The 26,893-nt window shown below is 51.5% G+C and overlaps 5 protein-coding genes across 5 annotated transcripts in view; 2 read left to right on the top strand and 3 right to left on the bottom strand.

The window, feature by feature from the left end:
• ENH_00050840 (cysteine repeat modular protein, putative) overlaps positions 1–6,987 on the bottom strand; it is a gene marked incomplete at both ends in the record, with an annotated part of 29,638 nt that extends 22,651 nt beyond the window's left edge. Inside the window, 14 exon segments of the mRNA XM_013585244.1 lie at positions 43–90; positions 298–451; positions 685–815; positions 1,013–1,340; positions 1,519–1,946; positions 2,260–2,283; positions 2,507–2,530; positions 2,897–3,718; positions 3,945–4,105; positions 4,270–4,505; positions 4,902–5,746; positions 6,128–6,402; positions 6,637–6,812; positions 6,817–6,987. Of these exon segments, the coding sequence (XP_013440698.1) occupies positions 43–90; positions 298–451; positions 685–815; positions 1,013–1,340; positions 1,519–1,946; positions 2,260–2,283; positions 2,507–2,530; positions 2,897–3,718; positions 3,945–4,105; positions 4,270–4,505; positions 4,902–5,746; positions 6,128–6,402; positions 6,637–6,812; positions 6,817–6,987 (3,823 nt within the window).
• A 3,060-nt stretch (positions 6,988–10,047) lies between these two features.
• ENH_00050830 (hypothetical protein, conserved) lies at positions 10,048–13,390 on the bottom strand (the record flags this gene model as incomplete). The annotated part of the gene is made up of 9 exons (XM_013585243.1): positions 10,048–10,128; positions 10,396–10,460; positions 10,883–10,929; positions 11,131–11,273; positions 11,431–11,473; positions 11,731–11,891; positions 12,335–12,472; positions 12,825–13,070; positions 13,199–13,390. 9 exons carry the CDS (start codon positions 13,388–13,390, stop codon positions 10,048–10,050), a joined length of 1,116 nt encoding a protein of 371 aa, XP_013440697.1.
• A 1,262-nt stretch (positions 13,391–14,652) lies between these two features.
• On the top strand, positions 14,653–17,541 carry ENH_00050820 (sec1 family domain-containing protein, putative; the record flags this gene model as incomplete). The annotated part of the gene is made up of 2 exons (XM_013585242.1): positions 14,653–16,988; positions 17,145–17,541. 2 exons carry the CDS (start codon positions 14,653–14,655, stop codon positions 17,539–17,541), a joined length of 2,733 nt encoding a protein of 910 aa, XP_013440696.1.
• A 2,078-nt stretch (positions 17,542–19,619) lies between these two features.
• ENH_00050810 (nifU protein, putative) lies at positions 19,620–21,066 on the top strand (the record flags this gene model as incomplete). Its single annotated transcript, XM_013585241.1, has 4 exons — positions 19,620–19,767; positions 20,102–20,193; positions 20,490–20,637; positions 20,948–21,066. 4 exons carry the CDS (start codon positions 19,620–19,622, stop codon positions 21,064–21,066), a joined length of 507 nt encoding a protein of 168 aa, XP_013440695.1.
• Positions 21,067–22,449: 1,383 nt separating this feature from the next.
• Positions 22,450–25,826, bottom strand: ENH_00050800 (hypothetical protein, conserved; the record flags this gene model as incomplete). Its single annotated transcript, XM_013585240.1, has 2 exons — positions 22,450–23,033; positions 23,225–25,826. 2 exons carry the CDS (start codon positions 25,824–25,826, stop codon positions 22,450–22,452), a joined length of 3,186 nt encoding a protein of 1,061 aa, XP_013440694.1.
• Between the last annotated feature and the right edge of the window lie 1,067 nt (positions 25,827–26,893).

The raw sequence follows: 26,893 nt of genomic DNA, 5'->3' as shown, positions 1-26,893 counted from the left end.
GCCCAGAACTTCTTGCGCGAGACATGTCACCGAGCTGCTCACTATCATCATCTGGAGATCTCGCTAAGGCTTCTTGGAAGGCAGCAGGCGCTGAAGCATAGCACTCCAACCCACGCCTTACAGCCTTACATGATGCCAACACAAAAGCAATACTAACAGCTCTTCTAAGATCTAAAGAAAGAAGGCTGCCCTCGTCTAAACGTGCTACCAGTATTCCTTGTAATTAGATATCAAAGCAAGACGCCAAATGCCAGCCTTCCAAAGAACTGCGTTTCAGCAAGTAAATGAGAATCGTACCTCCAGCAGAGTCGGACAAAGCGCCACGGAGCTTTCCATTCAAAGCACCGGTGCCGTCACTTGAGATCTGGATGAAGCTGCCATCAGATGGCTTCGAGAGGTCTACGGTGTCAAAGGTACCAGATATTGGCAGACTTCCTTCCCCAGAAATTCTCTGTGAAGCAAGAGGTAAGATCGAATCAGATACATGCACCAAATTGAAGAAACCTACGCTTCACTTTCAGAAAATGAATTCCACTCAACAGAGAAAACTCCAACGAGCCAAAAGCCGTGAGCCTTCACAAACTGAATTTTGGAAAGAGGTACGCAGTAGAAGGCACTCCACCAAACAAGAGTGTCTGCATAACTCTAAGTGTCTGCACAACTCTTCCGAAAACGCGCGCTCACCCCACAAGTGTCAAGCGCTGCGAGTCGACTGAAGTGCATACTGAGAAATTCCATATTCTTTCCTTGGACTTCAATGTTGCACGACTTCCCACGGGAGCAAAAAATAAACTGTTCATACCCCTTGGTTGGGCCTGAAGCAGCCGAAGGCAAAACCCACCGCAAATATTGAATCTACATGCTCACAAAAGCCCTGCAAATTACAAAAGCAGATTTAGCTTGGGCACGAGCCATAACCAACGAACTGGACAATAGGCATTGTGAAGCCCTCAGCTGAGTCTCCCCTCTGCACGCCCGCTCGCTTGTAAACTCCCTTTAAATACCTTCTTACCTGTCCATCTCATATACCCAAGCCGCATTGTGCACATTTCGCTCTCCCAGCACACATCTGATGGGTCTTCCAGCCCTTCCTGAGTCAAGCAAATGGTTGCCTGTCCAACCTCCGCAACCCACTGCTTAAGCTCGTCTGGGACGGAAAACTGTAGCATGCGGTCGTCAGCGTGAGTCATCGTCATTGAGATGGCGTTCGCCTGCAGAAGTGCAGACGTGTTCTTGGAATTGCCACCAAAAGCATCGTAAAGAGGGTCTGATGGATCCCGTGGGCACTGCACTTGCCCCTTAAGCAGCTTGACGGCAACAGTGCTTGGGAAAAACGCGGACTGCAAGACATCCACCCGCAGAAGTAAGGTTCCCCTGCTAAGTTTGCCAATTCCAGAAACAAAAAAATACATATTGCTCCTAGCTCCGGCTCCGATTGGAGCAGATTCGTGATGTGAAGGTAACGAACGTTCTCGCATTCTGCTGGTAGCTCTAGAAAAATCAAGAATCATGACTCACATATGGCTGGTCTACTGTCCCTGGGTCGGGGTATAGACCTATAACGCAGTCTCCTTTCGGGGCCAAAGAGCACCGAGCCTCTGCAGCCGTGATTTTTTCCGGTTTAGTGGGTACGGGAATCTGCCCCAGCGACGTGACGTCCGTGTAGAATGAGAAGATAGGTCTCATCAGGCACAACTTCATTCGCACAGTTGGTGCTGGAATCGTAAATATCAGCAGCTGTTCTTCCGAGTTGTACTGGCCCGTATACCTGTCGCCGTTGGAAGCCAATTTGCCAAGGTATCCATCACAGCTCGTGTCATGCGCATAATCGGCCGTTACAACAATTAGCTCAACAGCATCGGCGTTCGAGCTAGAGCTAAAGCCCTCCACTGCCACCTCAATGAAGGCATTGTTTATCTTGTTGTCTGGAAACGTGACGACGAAGTCTGTGAAGTCGCAACACCAAAGCCAGCTCTCTCACTGAGATGCACAGTGTTGACAGCAACAAACTCAGCAGCTATCTGTTAAATGTGCGCACCATTGCGCTACCAACAAGAAATGCATATTCACACTCTCCAGGGCAATTATAAACCCAGCCACCTATAAAAATATGGATGCATTTTAGGAATTTCATGCGCTCGGCCATTCACAAAAGCGAGGATATATGGAATACGGAAAAGCAACGGCGAGCCCTCGAGCACACCCATCAGGAAAAAACAGAAAATTTTCCACTGCCCACCAAAATACCGATGTTCTTACTGTTAAGCTGAATGCTCCACCATTCTGCAGTGACAAACATAGACAAGACACACACACAAACATGCATGAAGCGGACGCATAAGTATGGGGCACATGTGAAGGTAGAACAGCAAGCTGCAACTGACAGACGGTGGGACATGGTAAGCAAAAGCTGGTTAGAAGCCGCTGCCATTATACACAGGCAGCACGGCACCAATACATCAAAATACAATGCATGGCTAGAGAGTTTAATAGGCCAGCCGCTTACTCGCTTGCGCAAAGCTGATGCCGTCTGAAAGCGACAAAGAGATGGAAGCAATTAGGCAGACACACACAGATAAACGCGAATATTGTTTAGTCAACTCGAAACTACAAATGCCTCCCTAAATGGCATCTACCCATTTAGCTGCCCTTCAGCTTCCCTACGCATCCCAACAACTGCGCCCATAAGCTTAACCTCCTGAATGGCAAGCGCCGCAGCCATTCACTGACCAGCATACATGTCTTGCCCAGGAGTTATCTTTGCTGTAAGTAACAAAAGAGACAGCCGCAACAGCATAAAGCCAGGCTTTGTGAAAGAAACAAATTTGCAGGAGTTGAAACCGACCAGTTTCCTACTGGAAATATCTGGTAAAAAGCGGGGTCCACTGAAGCCCACCTGAAACAATCAAAGTTCCCAGTATAGATCCGTTTCCGCAAATCGCGTACTTGAAGCTTGTAGGGAGGAAGGGAGTGACCTGAACCTCTGTTTTTCCGTTGACAGAAACCCTCATTGTGACGCCAGGCCTTGAGCAGACGGCTGCACTACCTGCCTGATCTTCCTTCAAAGGAACTATGGATAGAACAAGAGGCCTTTCTGAAGGGGCCTCGCTGTGGACAGTAAATTTGCAAGAGTCATTCGTGAGCTTGTCTCCGCCGACTTTGCAGAAAACTAACTCCCCCGATAATTCGTTTGGGTATGGCTCTATCCACAAGTCCAAATTTGACACTGCGGCAAAACTCTGCAGGGGCCTCAGGGATACCTCTGGCAAATTTGCACACGTCGCCGCGTCTCCTATGCCAGTGTTCAGAGAGGCACTGCACTGCTCTTTGCTGCTGTCAATCTGAAGAAGCCCCCGAAGATAGCCAAACTCCTTACCATCGACGCAAGCTATGGCTGAGTCACCAACTTGCACTGGAGAGCAGTAGCACACTTCATACACGCCAGCTGGCAAGGCCTGGAAGGCGCTGTCCTCCCCGATGGCAATTTGGTGTTTCAGGGGCCAAGGGCCAGCAAGCAAAGCCCCAGACCCACAAAACGTCATGAGAGCTAAGTAGCCCGTCGAGAAGGGCTGGTCCCTCGGAGGACGCAATGCAAGTGTTTCGCCCCACCAATCCACTGCTGGAAGCTCCAGAAGCAGCCGGCAATCTTTCAACTCTGTGCACCTCACCAAGGGAAGATCCCTGGCCCCACGGCTTCCCTTTGACATCATTACAGGGCCTGTAGCGCATACAGAGGACTTTATACTTGTAGATGGTTGGTGGAGAAAACGTTCGCTACAGGCCGTTGACCTTTATCACCGTACGTACACACTTCAACGGGCCGCATTATGCCTTCTCAGAGAAGCGCAACACAGGGCGAGCTGTCAGGAAATGCAGGCTGAGAATGAAGACCGCACCGGAGACAAATGAATGCTTAGGCCTTCACTCATGCAGGCTCGGCGTACCTGTTCTTAGTTTTAAAGAGCAGACGGCGGAGTGTGATGCATCGCAGCTTCTTGCGCGCAAGCAAGAAAGCCCCAGCTTTTCGTGCTTCACAGATGCACAGTCTGCAAACTTTCCACCGCTCGTGACTTCTGGGTGACCGTTGCAGAAAAGAGGGTCCCATCTGGACGTGCGCATACAAAAACGCAGTCTGCCTGGTAACGTCCCCACGCCCTCCAGACACGCCGAAAGCTAGTCATGTACGGGAAAACACGGACTCAGTCTAGCGCTGCTAATTCTGCTTACGAATAAAGTTATGGTGTGCACCCTGAACCCTCCCAGTCTCACCCAGGTTTGCGCCCTCCTTCGAGTACTGTTCTCCACGCTGGCCAGGTCCGAGCTGCTCTGCAGGAGGCGACGATATTGCTAAGGCGAGAACCAGAGCTGTCTGACAATTTCAAGACCTCTTCTGGACACTCCCCTTCTTTGCGTCTGTACAAATTAGCGTGCCCAGGAGAGACCAGTGGAAGCTGGCTGGGCTGAAACAAACCAATCCAGGACTCGTCAGCGCCTGCCGCCATTTCCTGAATGCAAACTTGAAGCGCAACCGCACCAATAGTTGCTGTGCTGTTCGAGCAAAATACCGTGTTTCGGAACACAAAGATGCATCTGCTCTCCACAAAGCACAAGCTGCTGCACCTATTGCTGCAGCTCCACAAAAGGAACATTACAGGCAACACGAAGCGTCAAGGATGCAAAAGCAAGGCATCGCATCCTAAAGGGGGACCACGGACGCAAAAACCAAAAAGCTCTAGGTTCCCTGCGGCTCAAGAAATCCCGTGGTAAGTGTCACTTTCCCATGAAGCACGTACAACAGCCCCAAGTCCGTTTGTAAACACTAAGAGCAATCCCAGATGAGTGTAAAGCAAATGCAGAATCTCTGATCGCCGTGACTCCTCACGTCCTGTGCAGCTCCTTACCCCGGCAAGTTTAAGCTCTGTGTCGTTTTCAATTAGAGCCAAACTGGCGTCGTTCTCGTTGAATCCCAAGCCATCTGCGAGATGTCTGCATTCCTCGTTGGCGGAGAAGAAATCCCACCGGCTGCTAATTCTTTCGTCTGTTTTCAAAAAGCACTTGGATCCCAACTGTAGGGATCCTCTCCACGGGCAATCGCTGCTTGTGGGAATTCCATCAATGCCTCTCGCTTGCGGGTACCGCGCAGCGTAAAACGCCACCTCCCACAAGCCCTTATCCAGGCCCCTATCCACTCCGCAAGGAGTGCCTACTGTCACACGAGTCTTCACTTGCAGCGGCTCTATAGTAAAGCCTTCGACAGGCACTCCCTCTCCTTGAAATATGCGTCGCGCAACGCATAAATCAAACCCCTGGGAGGCTCCGTCGAAGTCAGCAGGCGGGTGCACCTTTATGGCAAGGACGAACAGGACACCAATGGAATCACGGCACGTGCGACCCGGTACCATGCCAAAGCGTTCTCCGCCCATCTCCATGTACCGGAATATGCAAATGGCCTGACTCGTAGACTCCCCTGTGAGAATCTGCGCGAGTTGCGAAGCGGAAGCCTCGTCAGAGGGGCTATAGAAGGTACTTGTAACAGACCAATCCACTCTTTTTCCCACCGCTAACGAATCCCAGTAAGATCCTGGAACGATGACAGATTCTGCCAGCTCCTGAAAAGTGCCCCTCTTTCCTGATGATGCCACCTTTCGAGTTACTATGTGAAAGCGCATCGGGCCTGACTTGCTTAGCAAGTTCAGAACTTCACTCTCCGGAAAGCGTGTCTGGGCCCTTACAAGCACTCGTGAGTCTGATACACGCACATACAACAACATGAATACACGGGAGTGATTAGTACACAACATGTATATCGCACACGTAGAGCAGAGTACAATTTGTGGGTATGCATATGTGTAATGGTATAAACACGCATTAACACACACGTGGTTTCCACACACATGCTGCAGGCCTTCCGCACTAAGCAGACGACCAACTAGCCCTTGAAGAAAGGGTCATGCTGTTAAAAGGCAGGCAGCCTCAGTGCCCACGAACCTTGTGCACCAATGAGGCCTTACCCACAACCCTTTGAGCAGTTGTTGTTACTAGCACTGCTATTAATACTGCTACAGCTGCCGGCAACGGCCGCACTAATGGTTACTCATTCTGCAACAGCGAAACGAGTGTGACTTACCGGCAGGGTGAGTGCTCTTGAAAGAACAGGAAGAAGGAACACGCTCCACGAAAGACTGCCATGATAGGTCACCACGATGGAGGCTAGTAAGCCAAGCCTGCATCCCTCGACGCATGCAATCCTCGCTGCAGATGCTCTTCTCGAAGTCTGGCTGTTGCACAGAAGGCGGCGTGAATCTGCAATGCTGCTTATACTCTTGAGGCATCCAGAGCTCCGACTGAAACTCTAGGACGCAGCTGTATGGATCCACAGCCGACGAACAAGACTGGCCATGTCTGTAGGCGCATCCACCCCGCGCATCGACAACCCAGCCAGCACATTCGTTTCAACGAAGTTTTCGGTGAGATAAAAAAAGATAAGCAAATGCGTGTTTACCCTCCTCTGGAGGTCCAGAAGAATTGGCAGGCAATTCACAAGCAAAAAGAAGCTATGGAACAAACAAAGCCCAACTGCGTGACATAAATTCTAAAAGGCTAGACCATTCAACAAAGGAGGGTTTCAACGATTACTTGTGGAGAAGGGCTCGACAAAGGCTCCGGCAATTAGGTGCCTCCGACGGCGTCACCGACACTGTCCCGTCTGTTTCCACGTCGCCGTAGATAGCACTGCTACAATAAATCGCCGGTATTCTGTCTGCCCGCCTGGATTTAGCAATTGCCCAGGCGATTTTTCGATTTTCAATCAAGTCAATGAGAGACGGAACTGAATTTCCTGTGTCTGTAGACGTAAAACGCACAAAACTGCTTCGCACTGCCTAAATTCCAGCTCGAATTCCTTCGAGACACGGGCGTGAAGCACAGTTCTGAATATACAGTTAAACTGCAAAGGATAACTGCCCCAGTCACGGAAAGACCCCCCATGTTGCCATCATATGCCAACAGTGTGTATAACCCAATTTTACTTCCCAGCACTTGTGCGGACGACAGCTGCTGTGAGCTGTAAAGGTGCCACAGGCTACATTACCCACAGCAGCGCTGTCAAGCGTGCAGTTAAAACGCATGGACAACCACAATAATAGGACGGGCCACGTAAAAAGCGCATCGTGCCTTTTTACCTCTAATTAGGGCACTATGTCCCTTTACAACACCCTTCGGCTCCTTCTTTACCATGCGACTAGAAACGTGGGCTTCCTTGTCTGCTTGAACTTCCAAAAGACTGTGGCTAAGGGTGACAGCTACGCAGCACAAGACAACGAAGTGGCGCATACAGCCCCAAAAGTGCCTCCCGCTGCGACACCCCCACCCACGGCGAGTTGGGAAACTGTAGGAGCGATGAGACACAGCCTGACAGCTAAGGCTTGACGCAGCTGCTTCTGGTGCAGCAAAAACTGGGGATGGCGGAGTTGCATGACCCCGTGATGCCGATGTTGCGGCGACAAAACCTGCATTGCCTGAAGCGGAGGCAACGTCGAGTTTGCGATGAAAAATCCCTCGTGTGCAACGGCTCCAGCAAGCAGCGCCGGAGGTGGCACCCTCCGGGGGGAGCGCCATCGCTAGCAATTGTCTAGGCCGAGGCGCAGTGTAGCTGCTGCTGCCGCCGCACGCTTGTTGACAAGAATAACTGCTGTGCAGTGCTAGGAAAGGAAAACAAAGAGGAGCCACTGGACATCCCACGCGTGCATTGTTCCCTATGGGACATGTACAACAGGCTCGCTGTGCCTCACAAGGCCGTTCCAGTTAGCGAAACGACACCCCATGTTCCTTGCTTCCCTAGCCCCTCAATTACTCTTTCCTTCTGAGAAAGTATTACGGCCAGGAAGCGTCTTGCCAGCTAAGACGCAGGACACAGCAAACATGCAGGAGGGCTAGTTGACAGGATGTGCCTGCAGTTACACTTCACGGGTAGCGAAATCCCTTGGTAGTGTAGTTTCAGTTGTAAATCAGGCCCTACTTATCCTAAAGAGGCAAAATAGACTCAAATAATGAAAAATCCCTCGCAATGGGCCTCCTGCGCATGCAAGGGCCGTAGTGATCACAGTTGCATGGACGGGTGAAGAACACCCGAGCTGGCCCCAAAGATATTGACGAAGCACAGCGAAGACAAACCAAGAAAAGAAATAAAATGTTACAGTGAAACTGCTTATGATTTTCGACGTTGGGCTCGACAACTCACAAGTTGCTTTTGGGCGAGCCGCCCGTGACAATTCATTCACATGTACTACGGCGCCAGCGGTGGTTCCCGCCAAATATGCACAATAAACAGCGACTATGAGTGCATACAGAATTAATAAATTGCCGCCGATCTCAAAAACAGAAGCAATCGGCCGCGGCCGTGAGACTTTAATCAAGCTACACAAGCACGGACGTGCATCTTGAATGTGCGTGCACCCAATGCATGGCTGCACCCCCCACTTTAGAAAGGAGAAATTTGATTGTATCAGCTAGCATGCGTTGGGCGTTTATAAACCGAAGAGTTAACAGTTCAGCCTTCCCGTCTTGTTGCCTTGAACACATTTCGTGTGGATGTGTTCCACTGGTAGCCTGCGGACGACCAGTGTGATCGTCAACGTAAGGGAACGCCACACCTAAGCTTATTGCAGAGCAGTCAACTCTTCAATACAAAGAAAGGCAAATGGATACAATACAAGCCACCACTTCGGTGTTTGCAAGAGACTCGAGGGGCTTCGGTGGGATGCGGAGAGATCCACAGAAGAAATGCCTTCAAAATCAGTGATCAGGCGGAACGGGATCACTAACCCTCCAGTGAATTTGCCATTTTGAGGAAAAGTCCTTCACCACTCCACAGAGTGAGTAAAAATTCGAGAACACTAGGGCTCGGGGAACAGCTGAGGCTCCCTCACGTGCACTGTTTCTAGGTGCCACCATTGCAAAATTGTTTTCTGTAAAGTTCACAGAGCAGAGACATCGGAGCTAGAAACAACAATCCTAATGGGCTTCGGTCTATGCAGCCAACACTTAGTCCCCACGGAAGCGTACTGAATATAACTGGCTCAAGCGTCTGCCGTACGTAGGCTCTGCCGCTTGGTCGTGAAGCGATACAGAGTGTGGAGCTGTGCCTGGGTGGAGCTCAACAGCAGTTCAGCCCACCAGTTGCAACTGATGTGCCTTCCATTTACTGCGCTGCAGCAAAACAGAAACTTTCCAAGCAAAACAAACCAATCGATGGAGACCAAAAGGGAACGGTCTAATGCTTCTTTGCCACTCAGTGTCTCACCGTAGTGCTACGTAGACAACACACCTATTCTCAAGCCCCTTTGCTGCGCGTTTTACATTTTGCGTTGCGGCAAGTTGGAAGGGGACTAGAGCTGCATCTTTTTCAGTTCTCGTTGGGGCCTCCCCATGCCGGGAGAGACCCTCTTCGCTGTCCAAACAACAACCACTTTCCCCGCCAAAGTCAAGGCTGTGCAAATGTACCTACCTGACTACATACTCAGCTTAGAAAACTGCGTCACCAGCATGAACTGACAACCGTTCGATAATTCGTTCGAGCTCAGCAGTTTTTGGCTATGTATAGCCAGTCTCGGCCCGGAAGGACCGTTCTGGTGCATATATTCGAATGACTGTGCCCATCTCGGAACTGGCAACGTAACCCTCTAGGCTCAGTACCCTATTTGGTGAGCGCATCCATCTAAGCGCTGGTCCGCTAGGCGGCTAGCGTCATTACCTGGCACTGCTGGCGGTTGAATTCTGATAACCGCAACCCGTTGGAAATGCAGATTGCCGCCTAATTGCAAAAACACCTAATTACGCAGATTGGTGCCAAAAAGAAGCCTTTTTCTGCAGCAGCAGAGGGCCCATTCTCGTGCAACTAGCTTATGCAGCTGTGACGAGTTCCTCGTGGAGTAAAGATCCTTGGCCCCTGTACCGTGTATTATTATTATTACTTTCTTTTGTTTTAGCTGTTATATCCGTTTTCTTCGGCAAAAAAGGCCATAAGGGGCGACAAATGTAAACATATGTTCACATAATTGTGCACGATGAGCTGCGAGGACCACCTGGAGGCTCAGGCGGCTGCACTTGGCGGATGCAGAAGATGCGGACCTGCATCAAACATGCAGAACAAGGAGGCAACTGACGGAATGCCTAGTTTTCTTAGCATGCGGGAAGGAGCCACGAGAACCACCCCGCAGACACACAAAGACAGGGAGCAAGCAAAGATAAATGCCGAGACGAAGACCCTGGGGTATCTCACGCCATGGCGTCGTGACTTAAACGTGGCCTCTCAATCATACAAAAATCCCAAATTAAAAGCCCAATACGTGCGTCAGTGCAAAAAAATATAGTTGCATGAATATTGGCAGTTCTCACTTTTTCGTAGACCAGCCTGAGAACCCCAGGGCACGCGCGATGATTGGTTAGCGCCGTGATGGTACCTGCAATGCCACGTAACCGAACAATGCCGCGTAATCCAACATTACACACGTTTCGAATAATGCCTAATTATACGGCTGATGACAAACGCGCACGCGGCTTATGAAAGGCCAACCGGCTTGCCGCTGGATTCCTAGGCTCTTTACGTAACGGGCTCTTCATTGTGGATTCGGACGAAATTACAGAACAGTACGTATCTAATTCTGCGTTCACCGCAGTTTAGCTTTAGTTTTCTGATATGTGGAAATAACCGATGGCAACTATCGTGGTAAGTGTTCCCTGGCGCCCATGCAGAATTGCGGCAAATTGCTGGCCTAGCCCTAACCCTCCTTCAAAATCCGTAGCCCGAATGCCCCAAATACCCTCAACTGCTTTAATTCAGAGGGTAGATCTTAAAAGTTGATGATCGTGATGTGGGACATACCATCAAGCCGGCGGATACTTGCTTGAGTGTATGGGCAAGTTTGAAACCTGAGTTTGCAATGGAGCAGAAGTGAGCGCATCAGCAGTTACCTCAATCGACCGTACGCTCACTTTACCTTACTTTCCTTCTACGTATACCCTTTCAAACTGCATGCAAGTCCCTCAAAACCCGTAATGCCCAGCCATGATTGTTCCTTTTGGTGTCACTGTCACACGAGATGGGAATCTGATGCAGTTCAGAGCAGTTACCTGATTTTCTGCAGCTGCCAATAAAGATAAGCAGGCACGAAGAACTCCGATAAAGACACATTCATCTTTATGAGGGACCACACGACGAAGAATAGACCAAAGTAAACTTCCAAGTCCGCGCGCAGCTGCAGAATTTGAAACCTCTGGAAGCGCAAAAAGGAGTGACAAATCATGGGAGAAGTATTGCAGACGCGGAATGCGCATTCCTCCCCATCTCTCTTCGGTCACAACACGGCAAAACACCTCTGCATTTGCTCTACCACTGTCTCTTCGCTCTATCGCTGCCTCTTGTTTGCCTACCTTTCGATCCATCATTGACGTGAAGCTTTGCACGGGACCGATGCTGCAATTAAATTGCAACAATGCATTCACACGGACAGCAGAAATGTGAATACTGCCATCATAATATTTCTGGTTCCATTCGATCGTAGCTCCTTATGCAACAAAACAGTACAGGCAAAGTAATGTCTAAGCTATTTGCAACAGGCACCAACACACGCGCTGTTGGAGCTGGCTTCCCGACATACGCGGCGGGATAAATTGACTCCTGCAGTTGAAAATAACGGCAGTGTCCATAGAAATAAAGACAGTAGGACTCACTTTTTTAATAACGACAGTATGCCACTGCCCTCGCGCAATATGTAGGCCGCCACTAGACTGCCCGTCAGTAAAGGAGAAGCCAGCAGAGGCAACGAGTTCGGCATGAGACCCGTAAGTAAAGAGAACAGGACGCCATGCATGGCATCATTCTGTAGGACGCGCTGTGACGTAGCATCGACGAAGCATGTGAATGCACAAAGTAATCCTATATAAAGGCAGCAATTAACGAGCAAATTAAAAACAAGCAAAACAAACAGTACGGACAGGTATCGCGCACAGAAAGAACAATATATAAGTACACAGACATACAAAACAAGGTCAAACAATTAGTATTGGTGAAGACACGTGAAAACTGCAATCGTGACCACGTCCATTATGTCAAGATGCGCTCATATTCCTTCTTCATTCCGACACAACTACCACGCATACTGCGTAATCATACCTACGCCACACTTCTATTCAATGTGTATGCCCATAGACCATCAAAGCTCTCGTCTGCTACATATGCTGCCACTGCAGCTACAGCAGATGGTACTACTGCAGATGCTACAGTAGCCCGCATGCGGCTTCGACTCGTGTGTTCGATCAAGCTTTGGTGTCATACCTCGAAGTAGGGCACGCCTTCGTTGGCGATCGAGTCCCCCAATTGGGACAATGGCCAAAATTTGATGGGTGGAAGACCAAAGCAGCCGTACAACCGCAGCAGAAGCGCTCCAGTCAGCAGCAGGGAGGCCATGGGATCCTACAGTTCAAAATGGCACAGCATTTACTATTTCAATAACGCTATGCATCGCCTTGTCTCAACGCACATATGGCCGTATATACAATCTGTACGTGGCTATTACGCACGATAATACGATCCTAATTGTTAGGCGTTTTGCGAGTCCACCGTGGTGGTTTACGGAGCTTATCAACTAGCACATGCCGTTCCTCCAGTTGCAACCGTTGCTGGTGTCACTACCGCTGCTGCCACTGCCGCTGCTGCCACAGCTAAAGCCAATGCTGCAGGTGCTCCTGTCACTAATGCTGTTTCGTTGACGCCCCAGCTATGGCTGTGGCTAACGCTGCCGTTTCTGTTGCTTAAGCCGGCTCACTCTACGGGACGTAGCGGCAGCCAGCACAGTCTTGAGCATGCCAGCGACGAGGCAGAAGAGCGTCAAAGGAGAGAGCACTTTGAGAACAGTAGCAGAGGGAGGAGAACCAATCGGCCGTGAAAATGGAGGCATGCGGGGGCCACTGTAACTACCGCTGCAGCTGCTGTCGCCAGAGCTGACGCCTGGGCTGAAGTTTCCGTTCAAGACGTCATCAACTTTTGTGCTGTTAATGTCGAAGGTCGCGTCCTACGGAGACGAATGCAGAAACAGAGAACACATAAGACCAATCAAGCGTATGCACACAAGAAGTATAATCCAGAGAACTTAAGCGGCCAGACGATACACCAAAGGTGTGAAGTTTACGCACAGCTGACCTGATGCGCTTTGTAAAACTTTTTCTTCCATTTGAGCATTTTATTCAAAGGAGGGGTAGGGTACAGGCTGGCGAGATACTCCTGCCACTCTTGACTCGCGGACCAGTCAAAGCAAACGAACTTCTCCTCAGAGGGGCTCAGGCCCGCCGCCTTCGCTGCCTCCCTCAGTGCCTCCAGCTTCTTGTTTGACATTTTGGTTCCTGCTAATCACGCGGGGCAAACTGAGGCGAATTGCGCAAAGTCGCGGGCCATGGGACGACGATCAAGAAAGCCTTGTAAATACTCAGTCAGACGCACACTAGCGCTGGGTCTGGGTGGCACTATGACGAGCTCGAAGCGAGAGGTGTGGAGGTGTGAGAGACAAAGAGCACAAGGAATCAATGTAGAAGAAGCAAAGTCTTGGGGATGGATAGAAGGGTTAAGAGATTAATCCTGCGCCACTGCCACTTCTCTGAGTCCCTCAGGTCCTGAAAGATTCAAAATAGACAGAAACACAAGGCAAAGAGCACCCGCTAGTTTTTTGATTTGCAAAGAAAACAGCAGGCAACCCACTCTGCATGAAATGCCAGACTACACGTAGTCCCCCGCACTGGGCCCATATTCCGTTTGGAGAACAATTTTAACAAATTACGCTGTTCACAGCTTCGGGGCAGCTAAACTAGTAGTTTTCAAGCAGTGATGCCATAAACACGCAGGGCGTCGGAGTGCTCAAATCCACAAAGCGTATAAGTCCAGCTTTTGGCAGCTGCATAAGCATTTTCAGAGCTTCACGGTAAGTGCATGATTCTGAAGTCATGTAACTCGATATACAGTGGTTCCAAACAAGCATTTCTTACCGATGAAATTCAAGCCCAGACGACTGCGTCTGGCTGCTTGAGGAGAGGCAGTTTACCGTGGTGTGTCAGATGTTCAAAAGTTACATTTCAGCGTAAACTCGCCAATTAGGAGACTCAGCATATCTAGTGCGTTGAACACAAGGTTGTTTTGTGAAACACCGGAAGACATGGGTCGCATGCACTGCAGACCCACGATGAAACAGCCCCGTGCTTTACAAATGCTGAAACTGAATTCAAATAGCAAAAGGAAGAAATATTTATTTTTTCCGCTGGTTTTTGGGATACATGAATGTGATGAAGCGCTCAAATTGGATGGGAGTAGGCATACAGCCAGGACAGCAGTGCTCGCCGCCGACGGTGTTCGTCTCCTGCCTCTTCCCTCTTGTGGCTGTTGAGATTTCTGCCTAATCAGAGTCACTTTAAATACAGCAACCCAGCATCCGGTCATTCCGTGCATGTCTCCATTCCTACAGCCCCCCATACTGCGTCGTCATCCGCAATATGATCGAATAGGATTCATGCTTACGCTGTGCTTAATTAGTTTCTAATTTTCCGTGAGCGCGCCTGTGCGGTCAGTATCTCAGTCCAACTAGTCAAAGGCTGCCTTGATACCGCCTGATGCCGTCGGAGCTTTCAGCCAGTGCACATAGCTCCCAACCCAATGAAACCCCACAACTTTCCCCTCCTAGCGGCAGCTCTGGTGTTCCCACACCTGCAGCAGCCAAAGGAGCTTCTACCGATGAGACTTCCGATGTGGTGAGGGAGACATGCGCGGCAGTATCTGCTTACTATCGTCGTATGTTCCTAGATGCGCTAAGCACTGTTGAGGGCCACAAGCTGTTGGTGCTTGAGGACAGCCTGGCCTCCCCTGTCTCTCACATTGTGGACGCATCATCCCTGCAGCAGCATGGCGTAGACCGTTGCTTCGCTCTTAAGGCTGTTCCCATTTGTTTGGCTTCAGTACCGCAGCAAACAGCAGTAGCACCCACTGTCCTTTTTTTCTGCCGTCCTCGCCTTTCGCGCCTACCGCTAATTATACAGCACATAAACTACATCGAAAGTTCCTTTCCTCAGGCTCAGGCCTCATTAAAAGCCGCTGGGGGGCTTCAAGGTGTGGCTACCCGGGCACCACAGGGAGTGTCCCAGCCCACCAGCAGTGACGCTGTGCTGTGGCGGTACCCCCTTCCGCCTGCCTCGTCTCAAAGCGGACGAAAATATGTCGTTGTTTTGGTTTCTGAGCCATCGGATTACATAGCAAGTGAGCTTAGGCGTCTTTTGTCTGCTTGTACACCTGCAGCACCAGCAGCAGCAACGGGCGCAGCAAACGGTGCTTCCTCTCTACCTGCTGCTGCAGCTGCGCTCATTTCAAACCTTGGAAACAGCCTGCTCCCCCTTGGTGCGACAAACTCAGCAGCCGCTGGCAACCCCTTTAGCAGCAGCAGCGGCAGCAGTAGCGTGAGTCCAGACTGTGTCGTGGTGACGCACTGCCCCCTGAGGCTCTTCCCGGTTGACCGCGACGTGCTGTCTTTAGAGATACCGAACTTCTTCAGAGCTTACCACGGCCAAGGGGATGTGTCTCTGTGCCGCAGCGTTGCCGCTGCAATAGACGTGCTGCAGGAGCAGCAGCAACAGCAGCTGATCCCTAACCTGCGCTGCATTGGCAGCGCCGCGAAAGCCGTGAGTGACTTCCTGATTCTCAAGCGCAAGCAGCAGCAGCAAAAGCAAAGGCTACAAGACCCTTGCCTAAACCTCATTGCAGGTCCCAAGGAGCCGGTAGCCCTGCAAGTACCTCCTGTATATTCTGTCCTAGACGCTGAGGACTGTGGGGTTTCCCCATCAGGCGTGTCGGCAGGCTGCAGCTTGGCTCCGGGTGCGGAGGTAGGTGATGCAGCATCAGCATCAGGCTGCACAGGACAAGCGGCTCTGGCACTACCTCACTTACTGCACATGTTAGTGCTTTTTGACCGTCGAGTGGACCTTGTTTCTCCTCTCTGCACTGACTTCACCTACCAGGGACTTCTCGACTCCATCCTAGGAGTGGACGGCACAGGCGTAGAAGTGCCCAAGCACATCCTCCAGCAGCAGCAGCAGCAACAACAACAGCAGCCGCAGCAGCAGCTGTGCGAGCCGCTGCCAGGGAGCGGCAGCAGCAGCAGCAGCCCTGGCCCAGGTAGCTCAATTTTGATAGAAAGAGGCCGAGGACAACGGGTTTCGCTGGCTGGGGACAGTCTCTTTATGAGTCTACGGGACTGCCACCAGTCGCTCGTGGGCTCAAAGCTACACAAAATAGCTAGTGAAATAAAAGAGACATACATTCAGAAGGACGGCTTGCGGACCATAGAAGATATAAGCTGTTTCATGACCAAGTTCAAAAGAAAGCAGCAAGAACATGCATCACTGAGCTTGCATGTCAAGCTAGCTTCCTTCGTCTCAGCCGTCTTTAAGGACCCCAATTTCCACAACAGGCTTTGCCTAGAAGACAAGCTGCTGCAGGGCTCGGGAGGCGGAGGCCCTGCAGCTCTCCTACCCGGGCAGCAGCGCAGCAACAACTTAGGAGAGGCGTTTGATCGGCTGATTGACGAGTCAGCAGCAACCGAAGCTGCTGCTGCTTCTGGTTGCTGCTCCGCCGCTGCCACCACACTCGATGAGGTGTACAGACTTCTCTGCCTCGCCTCTGTCACCGGGGGTGGCCTTAAACCCACGCAACTGAAGCCGCTTCTGCACGGTCTTGTACAGCAGCACGGTGTGCGCGAGCTGAGGCGCATAGCCTATCTGCAGCGAGTGGGATTGCTTCGCGAACAAAACTCACAGAAAAAAGCGAAAGGTGCTGCAGCGGCCGTGGGACCCGAGGCATGGAGGTTCGTCAGAGACAAGTGCCAACTCATGCTCGAAGAAAATGAAGCCATGCAAGGCATTGCGTACGTTTGCTCTGGATACTCACCCCTGTCAGTCAGGTAAGCTGCTCAGATGTATAGCAGCAGGGTGGTACGCAGGCAGTGTATTACTATTGACTCCTCCGCTTCGATAGCAGCTGCTGCGCTTTGTGCGGCAAATGAGTTGCGGTGATCCGCTGCTGCTGCTTCTCCTGCTGGTATGCGCTCTATGAGCAGGCTGCTGCAGCTACTGCACGAGACACCTCTAGGATGGCGTGCCATTCCTGATGTGCTGAACAGCATGTGGGGCCCTGCCCTGGAAATCAGGCAGCAGCAGCCGCAACCACCAGCGCTGCAGCAGCTTCAGTCACCAGTGACGCAGCAGAAGCAACAGCTTCAGGGCGAGGGCAGTAATACGCCTTCTGCCCCCCCGCTACTGGTGCTGGTGCTGTACATAGGGGGAGTGTCGCATGCAGAGATAGCGGCAATACGAAGACTGAATGAATTGGAGAGAGACGGAAAAGTGAAAGCGGACAGGAGGCCCCCCAACACCAGGATTCAATATCTGATCCTAACCACAGAAATAATCAACACGAGACAGCTATTCCACAGCATGATTGATGATGTAGACTAGGCGCACCGGTCAGTGTAGCTGAGGGTGCAGGAAACATTACATACGGGGAAGAATTGGACAGATGAGGCTGCGCCGGTGAGACAAACAAACACGGGACGCACAAACAACAGGCAGCAAACACAAAAATAGAAGACAAGCATATGTAAAAACATACAAATTCACCAGTCTATTACGAAAGCGCGGCAAAAACTAAGTGATAACTAAGAAGGATAAATGCAATGCAGGGCATTGCTTTAAACTAGGTACACAGAAATGCTGCTGTAACGGCAACCAAAGGAGAGGAGGCGCAGCCAAATGCACCTTTTCAGGCTCCACTCTCGATACCGACATCAGGTATAACAGCGACAGTAACGGGAGCAGCGGCTGTTGCTGATCATGATATTGCACTGGCGGCAGCTACAGAGTCAACAATAGCTACAGCAGCGACCTGCGCCAGCAGCAACCGCAGCAGCCGCCGCAAGCAGCCGCGGCAAGCCAGTGTCCTGCAACAGCAGATATGCCAGTAGCTGCAACAGCAGCAAGACCCTGTGTGAGCAACGTTTTCCTTTTTGCTGTTGAGTTATCGTTTATAACATATGCGCTCGCAGCAAAGATACTAAATTATATCTGGGACGTGAAGCCACGCTCGTTCTGCGTATCTCTGCATAGAGATGCACACCGTGCTTTTCGTCTTCGTCTCTTTGCCTCCCATTGCCGTTGTCCGTCTGTCAATTACTTGTTCTCAAGTATTCGCCTTTAGTCTTTTGCTAGTTCGGTGCTAGCACCACACTTTTCCCCTCCCAACTTAGTTTCTTCCTCTCGCTCACGCTCTTTGTTTCCAGTCCGCCAACTACTCCACTCTTCGAGGAATTGACACTCTGCGCGTACCCTGCATGAGAAAGAGCGGGCCGTCCCTAGAGCCTTTGCTTTTCAAACTGGCTTCGTGGGAGTGCAGCTTCTTGCGCATTTGAGGCAAGAAGCCGACGTGCGACAGTTGCCCTTAATGGAGTTCTACTGTATGACGAATGGTTCGTCTCTTCTTAGAGATGCGTCCCCTTGGAATGATTCAATGTTATTCTGTAGTTCGAATGAAGCTACACTTGCATAGTTTGGGATCACAACTCTGGTCTAAAAGCAGTGTAAGCGGCAGCCTAGGCTGTAAAACGTGATGCAGTAAATTAAAACTGCTTTTGTGTGCACGCATGCACTGAAGGCTACTTGTACACGCTAGCAACACCCAAAGTGGGAGCGCGCCAGCCACAGCGTGGACGCCTCGCCACGAGAGCGTTAAAGGCCTGAGCTGAGGTTTTCCCGGGGCTCAGGTAGAGCTGAAGCAGGGTAGATACCTTCTGACCTAAACAAACATTGAAACACTCCGTTCATGTGAACGACGCATGAGGAAATGCGACGGCCTGGCGCAACACACAGAGCAACGGTCCATAGCGAAGTCGTGTGCGGACCGCCACACCTTCCTGTTGCTTAGGGTGCCGAAGAACACCTGTGATTCAGTTCGGTTTGCGGGTGCTTGATGTCGTCATCACCCAATACCACTAGGTGGCACTGATGCGCCGCTCTCTTGATTCTGCGACCAGTAGGAGGCGACTAATTAGCTTCCGAAGCTGCATAGGACTCTTTTAAGCAGAAGTGCAGGAAATAATTGCAGTGGCGTTGCGCTTTGGTTTACTTTTGAAATTGCAGATTCACATGGCCTACTGTGATGTTTTGGGGCCTGTGTTAATCCCTTCTGCATGCTCTGTAGTGCGCTCCTGTGCATATTTTTCATTGGAGTCACTAACAAACGAAATTCTGTCTTCTTATTCTTGGAGTATAAGAAAAGAAAGAACTACACTGAATCAAGTCAATCCCCACATTCGCTCGCTACTCAGGAAGCATACGCGTGGACTCTTGCAAGCGTGGTGGAGCTTCTGTGAACTATTTGCTCCAGCTTTCATTCCTTTATCTGCCCATTTTTGGTAATCTTGCCCAATTATCTTCTTGTGAAGTGAAATTTATCCCGTGTTTGCCGTTTTCAGTAGAGCAGACGAGCAGCCTGTTGTTTGTCTGTGGCGAAGCCTCTCTCCGTTTTTCTTCCCGCCAAGATGATTCCTCTTACGGCTGCCAGAGGTTTTATCAAGTGTCTTCCGCCCAAAGCTGTGACCAGATATAGTCAACCCTATTTGGCTTCAGGCCAGCGCAGAGGGTACAGCAAGGAAGTCCACGATCACTTCTTCAACCCTCGGAATACAGGTACGTGTTGCTGGCTCTCTGCTTCAGGATGCTTAGCATAGGGCTAAGGACTTCTGGTTCAGTACTTTGCACTTCTACAGGTACAATGTGTAATCCGAAGGCTGTTGTGTGAGTTTCGGTGGCCTGTTCGTTCATATGGGTGTCTTTGTTAGCTTCACTATGTGGTTTTTGCACCATGATCCGGACTATTGCTCAGCTGCAGCTCTAATCACTTTGTGAAGTGCATGCTGGAACATACATTTTGTGACCAACGGCAGCCTGGAGAGGACCACGACCCTCGGTGTTTTAAGTTGTCAAGGTTAAGGTGTAGGGACAAAATAGCACATGTGCTCAGGCTCATTTGACATGAACGATCCTGAGAATAAGCAAAAAGTGGGGACCGCCATAGTAGGCAAAGCTGCTTGCGGCGATGTAATAAAACTGCAGGTAATTGGTAGAACCTCAGCTGCTCTTCATCCCCCAGTGACCCGATGAGCTCGCCTTTTATTATACAGCATTGCCTGCTGCTCAGAAAGAACAAATTTGTGTAGCAGTTTTAGAAGGTTTTGGAGAGTTTTGGGAACTAGGACCACGGTTCTCTGTCTAGTTACCAAGTGCAGCCCCCAACGAGACGTGGACTTAGCTGCTGTTGGCACTAATATCGCATTAGATTGCATATAATCGTCTACAGAATTCTATTCAAGCACGACGCATCGTGGTGTGTTTTGAGTTTGGTGCTTTAGGTCAAGGTGGAGGATGGGAAGATAACCGACGCACGCTTCAAAACTTTTGGCTGTGGCTCGGCTATTGCATCTTCATCCTACGCAACGGAGCTGATCAAGGGCAAAACCACAGAAGAAGCATTGAAGCTACGGAATACAGATATTGCGTGTGCGCAGGGCAGGGCAACAGACTGAATAGCGTTCTCGATTTACAGATGATCTGAACACATGGATGGATGCGCACTGTTTGTTGATGAGAGTAAAACCATCCTGGCACTTTGTGGCAGCGGAGTAGATGCATGCATGCACCAGTTGCGAGGGAGAGCTGCTGGACAATTTCTTTGTTTGCATGTATGCGTGCTCATACATGATGCACAGTAGAAGCTTCTTCATTCATTTTAACCGTAGGCAGGAATAAAATCTTAAAAAGGAAGGACTAGTGCATAGGTGAATAAAACGGTGTTCTGTGCAATCCTCAGCACATCTGAACCTGCCGCCCGTCAAGATTCACTGCAGTTTACTAGCAGAGGATGCAGTGAAGTTGGCAATCGATGACTACAACAGGAAGAAGCCGAAGACCAAAGAATTTCAGCATTGAGGGCTGAGCCGCTCTATAGAGAGACACAACAGATGTACCTACGCAGCGAAGACCGTGTTCTGCCTGCAGCAGGGTTTAATCTGCAGCTCCTTGCTGGCTAGAGAGACGCGGCTTTGTTTTATTCAGATACTTCACAAGGCTGAAGATTTAGGATGGGACTTAGGCGGGAGAGGCGGAAACGACTGGCGAGGACGGGAGCGGTGGAGGCTATTTGTAATCATGGGAGTGCGTGAAGTGATGGCGTATATGCTAGAAGTGGAACACAATACTGCGTCAGAATTGCGAGAGATTTTGATGATTTTGCTGCCGAGCTATGTAGCAGCCAGGTGTCTGCACACCTCAACAGCCGATTTTATAGCGTGCCATCACCGAACTTACAAGGGATGCTACGCTCCGTCATTCCCAGCAGTATCGCACAGCGGCACGGAGGGGCCGCAGCTGGCCGGCAAGAGCCAATCTTGTTGCCCAGTACATACTAATGTTTAATGCATTGCCACAATTATAATTATGTAGCGCACAACGCCTCCTTGCGCGTTGATTTGGTGCTGAGTTTCCCCAGATTTTTGAAACCTGATGCATTTTTGAGTGCGCTCGCAGACTTTGGGTATGCAATGTAGGTGTGACTAGTATTTTTGCACTGCTTTGGCACCGTAGTACCCTATCGCTAGACAGTTGGTCTTTTGCTTCCCAGATATTGTGGAAAGACGTAGATAAAGGATTGCCTAAAGCAGGCACTGTATAATGTCTCGAAACAGAGCAGAGAGCAGCACATGTTTTTCCGCGCTTCTCGTGTGCGCCACTGCTTAGAGATTACGTGATGACCAACTGCAAAGTGACTTCAGTGCCGGGGCCCCTCCTCGAGGCTCCCATGCGTCACAAAGGATGGCTTGAGTCGTTAATAGTGCAACGGGAATTTTCAGTGATTTTCAGCGCAGCAGCAGCACAGATGTGCTGGCTGCTTCTGACATAACAAGGTGGCGGGTAACGTTAGCGTGCTCAGGAGGCAGAGAACACGAAGCCAATCCGATGTCGGGTTCCCGTCTAGTCAGTGCATCCTTAATCCCGTCCGATCTTTTCCCTTTCCTTGAGATTCAGCGTTTGGCTTTCCGCAGCTGCGAGTCCTTGCGGGGTCGCCAAACAACAATAAGTGAGTCGGAGCGATTCCACAAACAGCACGTTCTCTCCCGCGCGCCAGATGCGATGTCAAAAATCATTCAAAAAAACTGGCCCTGGCAGTGTGCGGCTGCTCGCGTAGTTCAGCCTGTGTACTATGTATGTACACTGCACTGGACGGCAACTGCACGGCCTTCTGTAGCGTTTCCTCGTCTAAGCTGGCTACAATTTGGAAGACAATCGCAACGTGCCTCGTGGGGTCGTTGGTGACTAGTCTTCAAATCCAGGGACGTCACACGCTGCTGCTGCTGCAGCAACAGCAGCCAAGAAGTGCTCTCCGACAGACGGGTCTACCAAGTCGCTCAGTGCCTCCCCTCCCCGAGAATCTGCGTTCTTGGTCGCGGCGTCGTTGGTTTCTGCTTCAGCTGTACATCCACCTGGTTTCCGACTAATAGCTTGGTTCATCAGAGTTAGCATGTCGCTGTACGTTGAACGGCTCCCAGTTGTCTGCTGAAGCCTTGAGCCTGCAGCAGACTCCTGGACTCCTTCAGGCTTCACGACACCCATGTCACCTTCAGCTTCCCCAGATGCGCTGTCAAGCCGGGGAGCAGCACGGGGCGCACAACGCGCTCTGAGTAGTTCAGGCTTCCGCCGCTCTGCATCGTCTGCTGCACTGTTTTCAGGTTTCGTTGCCGAGTTCCCTGCTTCCACTGCAGCAGGGGACACTTGGGGATTTATGACGGGCTTGAAAACTGCCAGCATGCCCTTCTGCAACGTGTGGGCCTCACCACTTAGCAACTTCTCAAGGCGGCAGTGCATCGCCAGCCCCCGCGCAGTTTCGTAGCCGTACTTGCCTAAGACGAAACAAACAACAAGCAATACAGACTATTGTGGAGCCGCAATTGAAAAGTGCATTCATGCCAGGTCAACAATCGCGCTTGTGGCAGCACAGATGCACACATGCAAACACAGTTCCAAGCACATGTGTGTGCAGGCATGCAACCACGCATATTTTTTGGTGCATGCAGGCCCATGGGTAGCGTACCGGCCGACCAAGATCGCTGATATTCCTTTCCATTTCTGGACCATGTGCAAACCCATCTATTGAGCGATCTGTTGAAGAAGACTCCTCGCATTGTGGAGGACAGAGCGGCTGGGAAATCACCCTCAGCTCCACTAGCTAGCTTCATAAGCTGCTCTGTGAGACTGGGAGGCAGCGCATGATTTGGCTCTTGCTGCAGAGTTTCACTCGGTGACAGGGGGGCTGCAGCCCTGCCCCGAGACTGTTGGGGGTTTGGCCCTTTCACAGGTGTTAGCCGAGTCCGGTTTCTGGGGAGTCCCTCATCAACCGCCTTTCTGCCCCTCTTCGCGTTTCCCCGACGGAGCCCATATCCGTGTTTCTTGAGCTGACAATCCGCAGCTGGAGCTGCAGCAGCGTCGCTCTGAAGCTCTTCCGTGTCAGCTGCTGCTACTGTGGATACTGAGCTTCTTGCTGCCTGCTGTACAGCGGCAAACTGTGTCAAGGCCTCACCCAGTGACTGCTCGCCCACCATTGACATATTGCGTTTGCCCCTGGCACTGCCGGAGCTAACTGAGTCGCTTTCCCCCTCCGCGACGGCAGCACTGCAGGCTGCATCTCGCTGGCGCATGGCACCCTCTGGCTGATCCACAGGCCCACTGAACACTTGCTTCGGGGAGTGTGTCTTGCCCACTGGCTGCCTCATGGCTTGTTCACATTGCAGCTTCTGCAAGACTTCCCCCAAAAGCCGCGTGCCCCGCTGTGCCAAACTTTCTGGACAACAAGAACTCAGGATCTCCGCCTGTACGTTTGGATGGCGTCTCTTGTTGACGCTAGCGGGGATAAAGGTCGGCGAGGATTTTACTCTTGAATCGCTCGCTATTTCTCCCGCTTCCTGTGCAATACGTGGAGGCCCTGCAGCTGCAGCCACCATCAAATCGGCCGCCGCACTGTCTGCAAAGGAGGCATTCGAGGCCACCCCACGGCTCTCACATTCAGTTTCAGGCATCGCCGCAGGCGTCACTGTAGGCTTCTGCTTCCGTGTCGCAAGGAGATCTGCAGCGGCGCGGGCCCGCTTGGTGGGGCGACTGGGAAGCACAGGAGGATGTGGGGAAGAAGGGTTGGAACCGGCGTCCTCTGATGGGCATTTGGGATGCACGGAGCTGGAGACGCAGTCTTCGGCTGAAAAGTTAGCCGTTTTGTGCATCTCAGCCACAGCCACGGCATCTCCCCAAATGGTCTTGGGGTCTAACTCTTCTGAAACTTTCGGGGGAGGGTCGGGAGCTCCAGGAGTTAGGATCCGCTGCAAGCTGTACATACATTCCAGCGCGGAGACAACCTGCATGAACACAACTGCCGGGCACTTTGCCACCATCTGTGCAATAGGGGCTGCAGGAACAGTTCCATGCCTGGCCAAGTGCCGCAGGGCAACTGATAGGATACTTTCTTGTTCGTCTTGTTTGCAAGTCCGCTGATCGCCGCTGCTGCTGTTGCTGCTTGAGAAGAAATTCATAGAGCTGCAGATGGGCAGCAACACGTCGGCGTAGCTTGCGAGGGTTGGGTGGAGGGGGCCCGCTGCTATGCGCTGCAGATGCATATAGTAGAAGGCGCCTCCATCTTGCCGCCTGAGTCCTGGCACGACATTGCACACTTGGTCGAAGAGAAGAATCAGCAGCAGCTGGAAGTCCACCAGCAGACGATCTGCGTCCGATGCTGCCAGCTCCTCCCTCGCCCCAGTTCTATTCGAGCCGTCTTTTCTATCAAGGACTTTTTCTGCCTGATTCAGCGCGCACTCCGGAGCTCTTGGTTGCTGCGGGAGTTCAGCGCAGGAGCTGCTCTCCAGCAGCCCCGAGTCACTTGTTGCTGCTGAGGAGGTAGTGCGGGACTTTTCACCCTGGCTGCTGCTGCAGCAGCGGCCCGCCGCTGTTGAGGGAAAGGACTGCTGCCCCTCTGGTTCCTTTTCCGGGCTAGTCTCCGCCTGTCGGAGGGGGAAGACGCTGCTGCTGTTGGTGGTTTCTGCAGTGGAGGTGCGCGCAAGTCTACTTGTAAGACGCAGCTTGTCAGCGTCTTCCCCCTCCTGAACCCCCGGACCGTTAAGAGGGAAGGCCTCTCCAGCTGGAGAGGTCGTATGGTGTGTGCAGACAGTGGCCAAGGGGGAGGGGGTACCCACCGGGATGTCTGTAGAATCCAGAGCATCGAAAAATTTCTCTAACGGGGTAGACAGTGAGCACTGAACGTCTGCGGCCGCGTGAAGCACGCGAGGCTGCAGCGTCTCCGCGAACTCCATCGGTGAGCCAGAGAAGAAAGGAGAAGAAATGTAGCTGCCGTCAGGTGAGGTTGACGGCGGAATCCCATCTTGCAACACGGAGGAGTTGCGGCGTGTGGATACCAGAGAGCTTGCATCTCTCCTCGGCCGGGAGCATCCTTCGGCCTTCAAATCTGCCGTAGATGCTGCAGGCAAGCTACGAGATGAATGCAGATCAGAACCCGGGCAATCCGCAGAGGCAGTTGCCGTGGCAGTGTTTTCCTGCTGTTGCTGCTCTACACTGCCACTCGGACCCTTTCTAGAGAGTCCTGTTGACGCCACCTCGAGTGTGCAGAGGGGGACGGCGAGTTTGTGATCTTCCATTCTTCCATAAAGGGAAATATAGGTCGCCGTGGGGTTTGAGTTGAGATAGGCCACCACGCACAATGCTGGTAGAGCCTACCAACGACTCGTGACAGGAACTCCACCCGAAAAAAACAGACGGCAGCTCTGCCGTCGTGTAGGGGAGCGAGCGCGACAGCGCCAGGCTGTCAACGCCTCGAAACTGTCCTCTGATGTGTTCAGGTGTGCAGCTGGTGGTGCACAGCAGGAGGGTGCGATGTGGTGATGCGGCCTCTGCAGACACGTGCAAGTCCCTCCAGAACCCCCAGTAGGATAGAGAAGGCCAGGAGAGCCTTTTGAAAGGCAAAGCTCAAGTGTCAGGGGAGAATATGCGGATGTGGACGGCTAGCATATCGACAGCAGCGCATACACCCCAGTTGCGGTGTGCGCGATGCTGTGCAGTTGAGGCAAAAGAAATATGAAAAAAAAGATACAAATGGAATTACAAAAATTGATGGGTGAAATGATGAATTCAAGACGCAGATAAGCAGATTTTGGCGGACAGCACTCAACATCGGACCCCCGTGCAACAGGCTGCAAGGTGCCGGAGTGCCGTGACAGTCGTCTTTCTCTGTCGGCAAGAGGGGTTAGAGATTATTTTTTGCAGACTTTGGGAAATATAAAAAGGCTCTCAATTCCATTAGAAGGGGTGTTCACTGCACTCCGCCAAACAGGACGATGCATCTGTCCCACGGTCGGTCGAGGCCTGGGGGTGAATCCGAGGGCGTCCGGCAGCCACCAGGGTTCGTTCCGACTGGAAAAAGCAGAAATAGTGCAGCAGTGAAGTATTCCAGCTGTAGGTAAAGAGTCAGGCGACAAAAAGGCAGCTAGGTACTGCCTATTGCGCTGCTGTAGAAAGGCTGAGTTGTTTGCAAGTGGGTGGCAGGGCAGGGCCCCTCGGATGTCTGGCAACTTGTCTCTCGCTTGTGCCCGCGGTTCTGAAGAGAACTATACCCCTTTCTGGCAAAATTAGGCAAATCAAAGCCTAACTGAGGACGTAGGGAGCCTCAGAAAGACAGGGAATGCAAGGAAAAGGAGCAAGGAGGAAC

This window comes from Eimeria necatrix, genomic scaffold (genome assembly GCF_000499385.1).
Source record: "Eimeria necatrix Houghton genomic scaffold, Enh_scaff3, whole genome shotgun sequence".
In the NCBI taxonomy this organism is placed as follows: Eukaryota; Apicomplexa; class Conoidasida; order Eucoccidiorida; family Eimeriidae; genus Eimeria; species Eimeria necatrix.
Note: the sequence above shows the minus strand (reverse complement) of the source record. Positions and strands in the feature narration are given on the sequence as shown.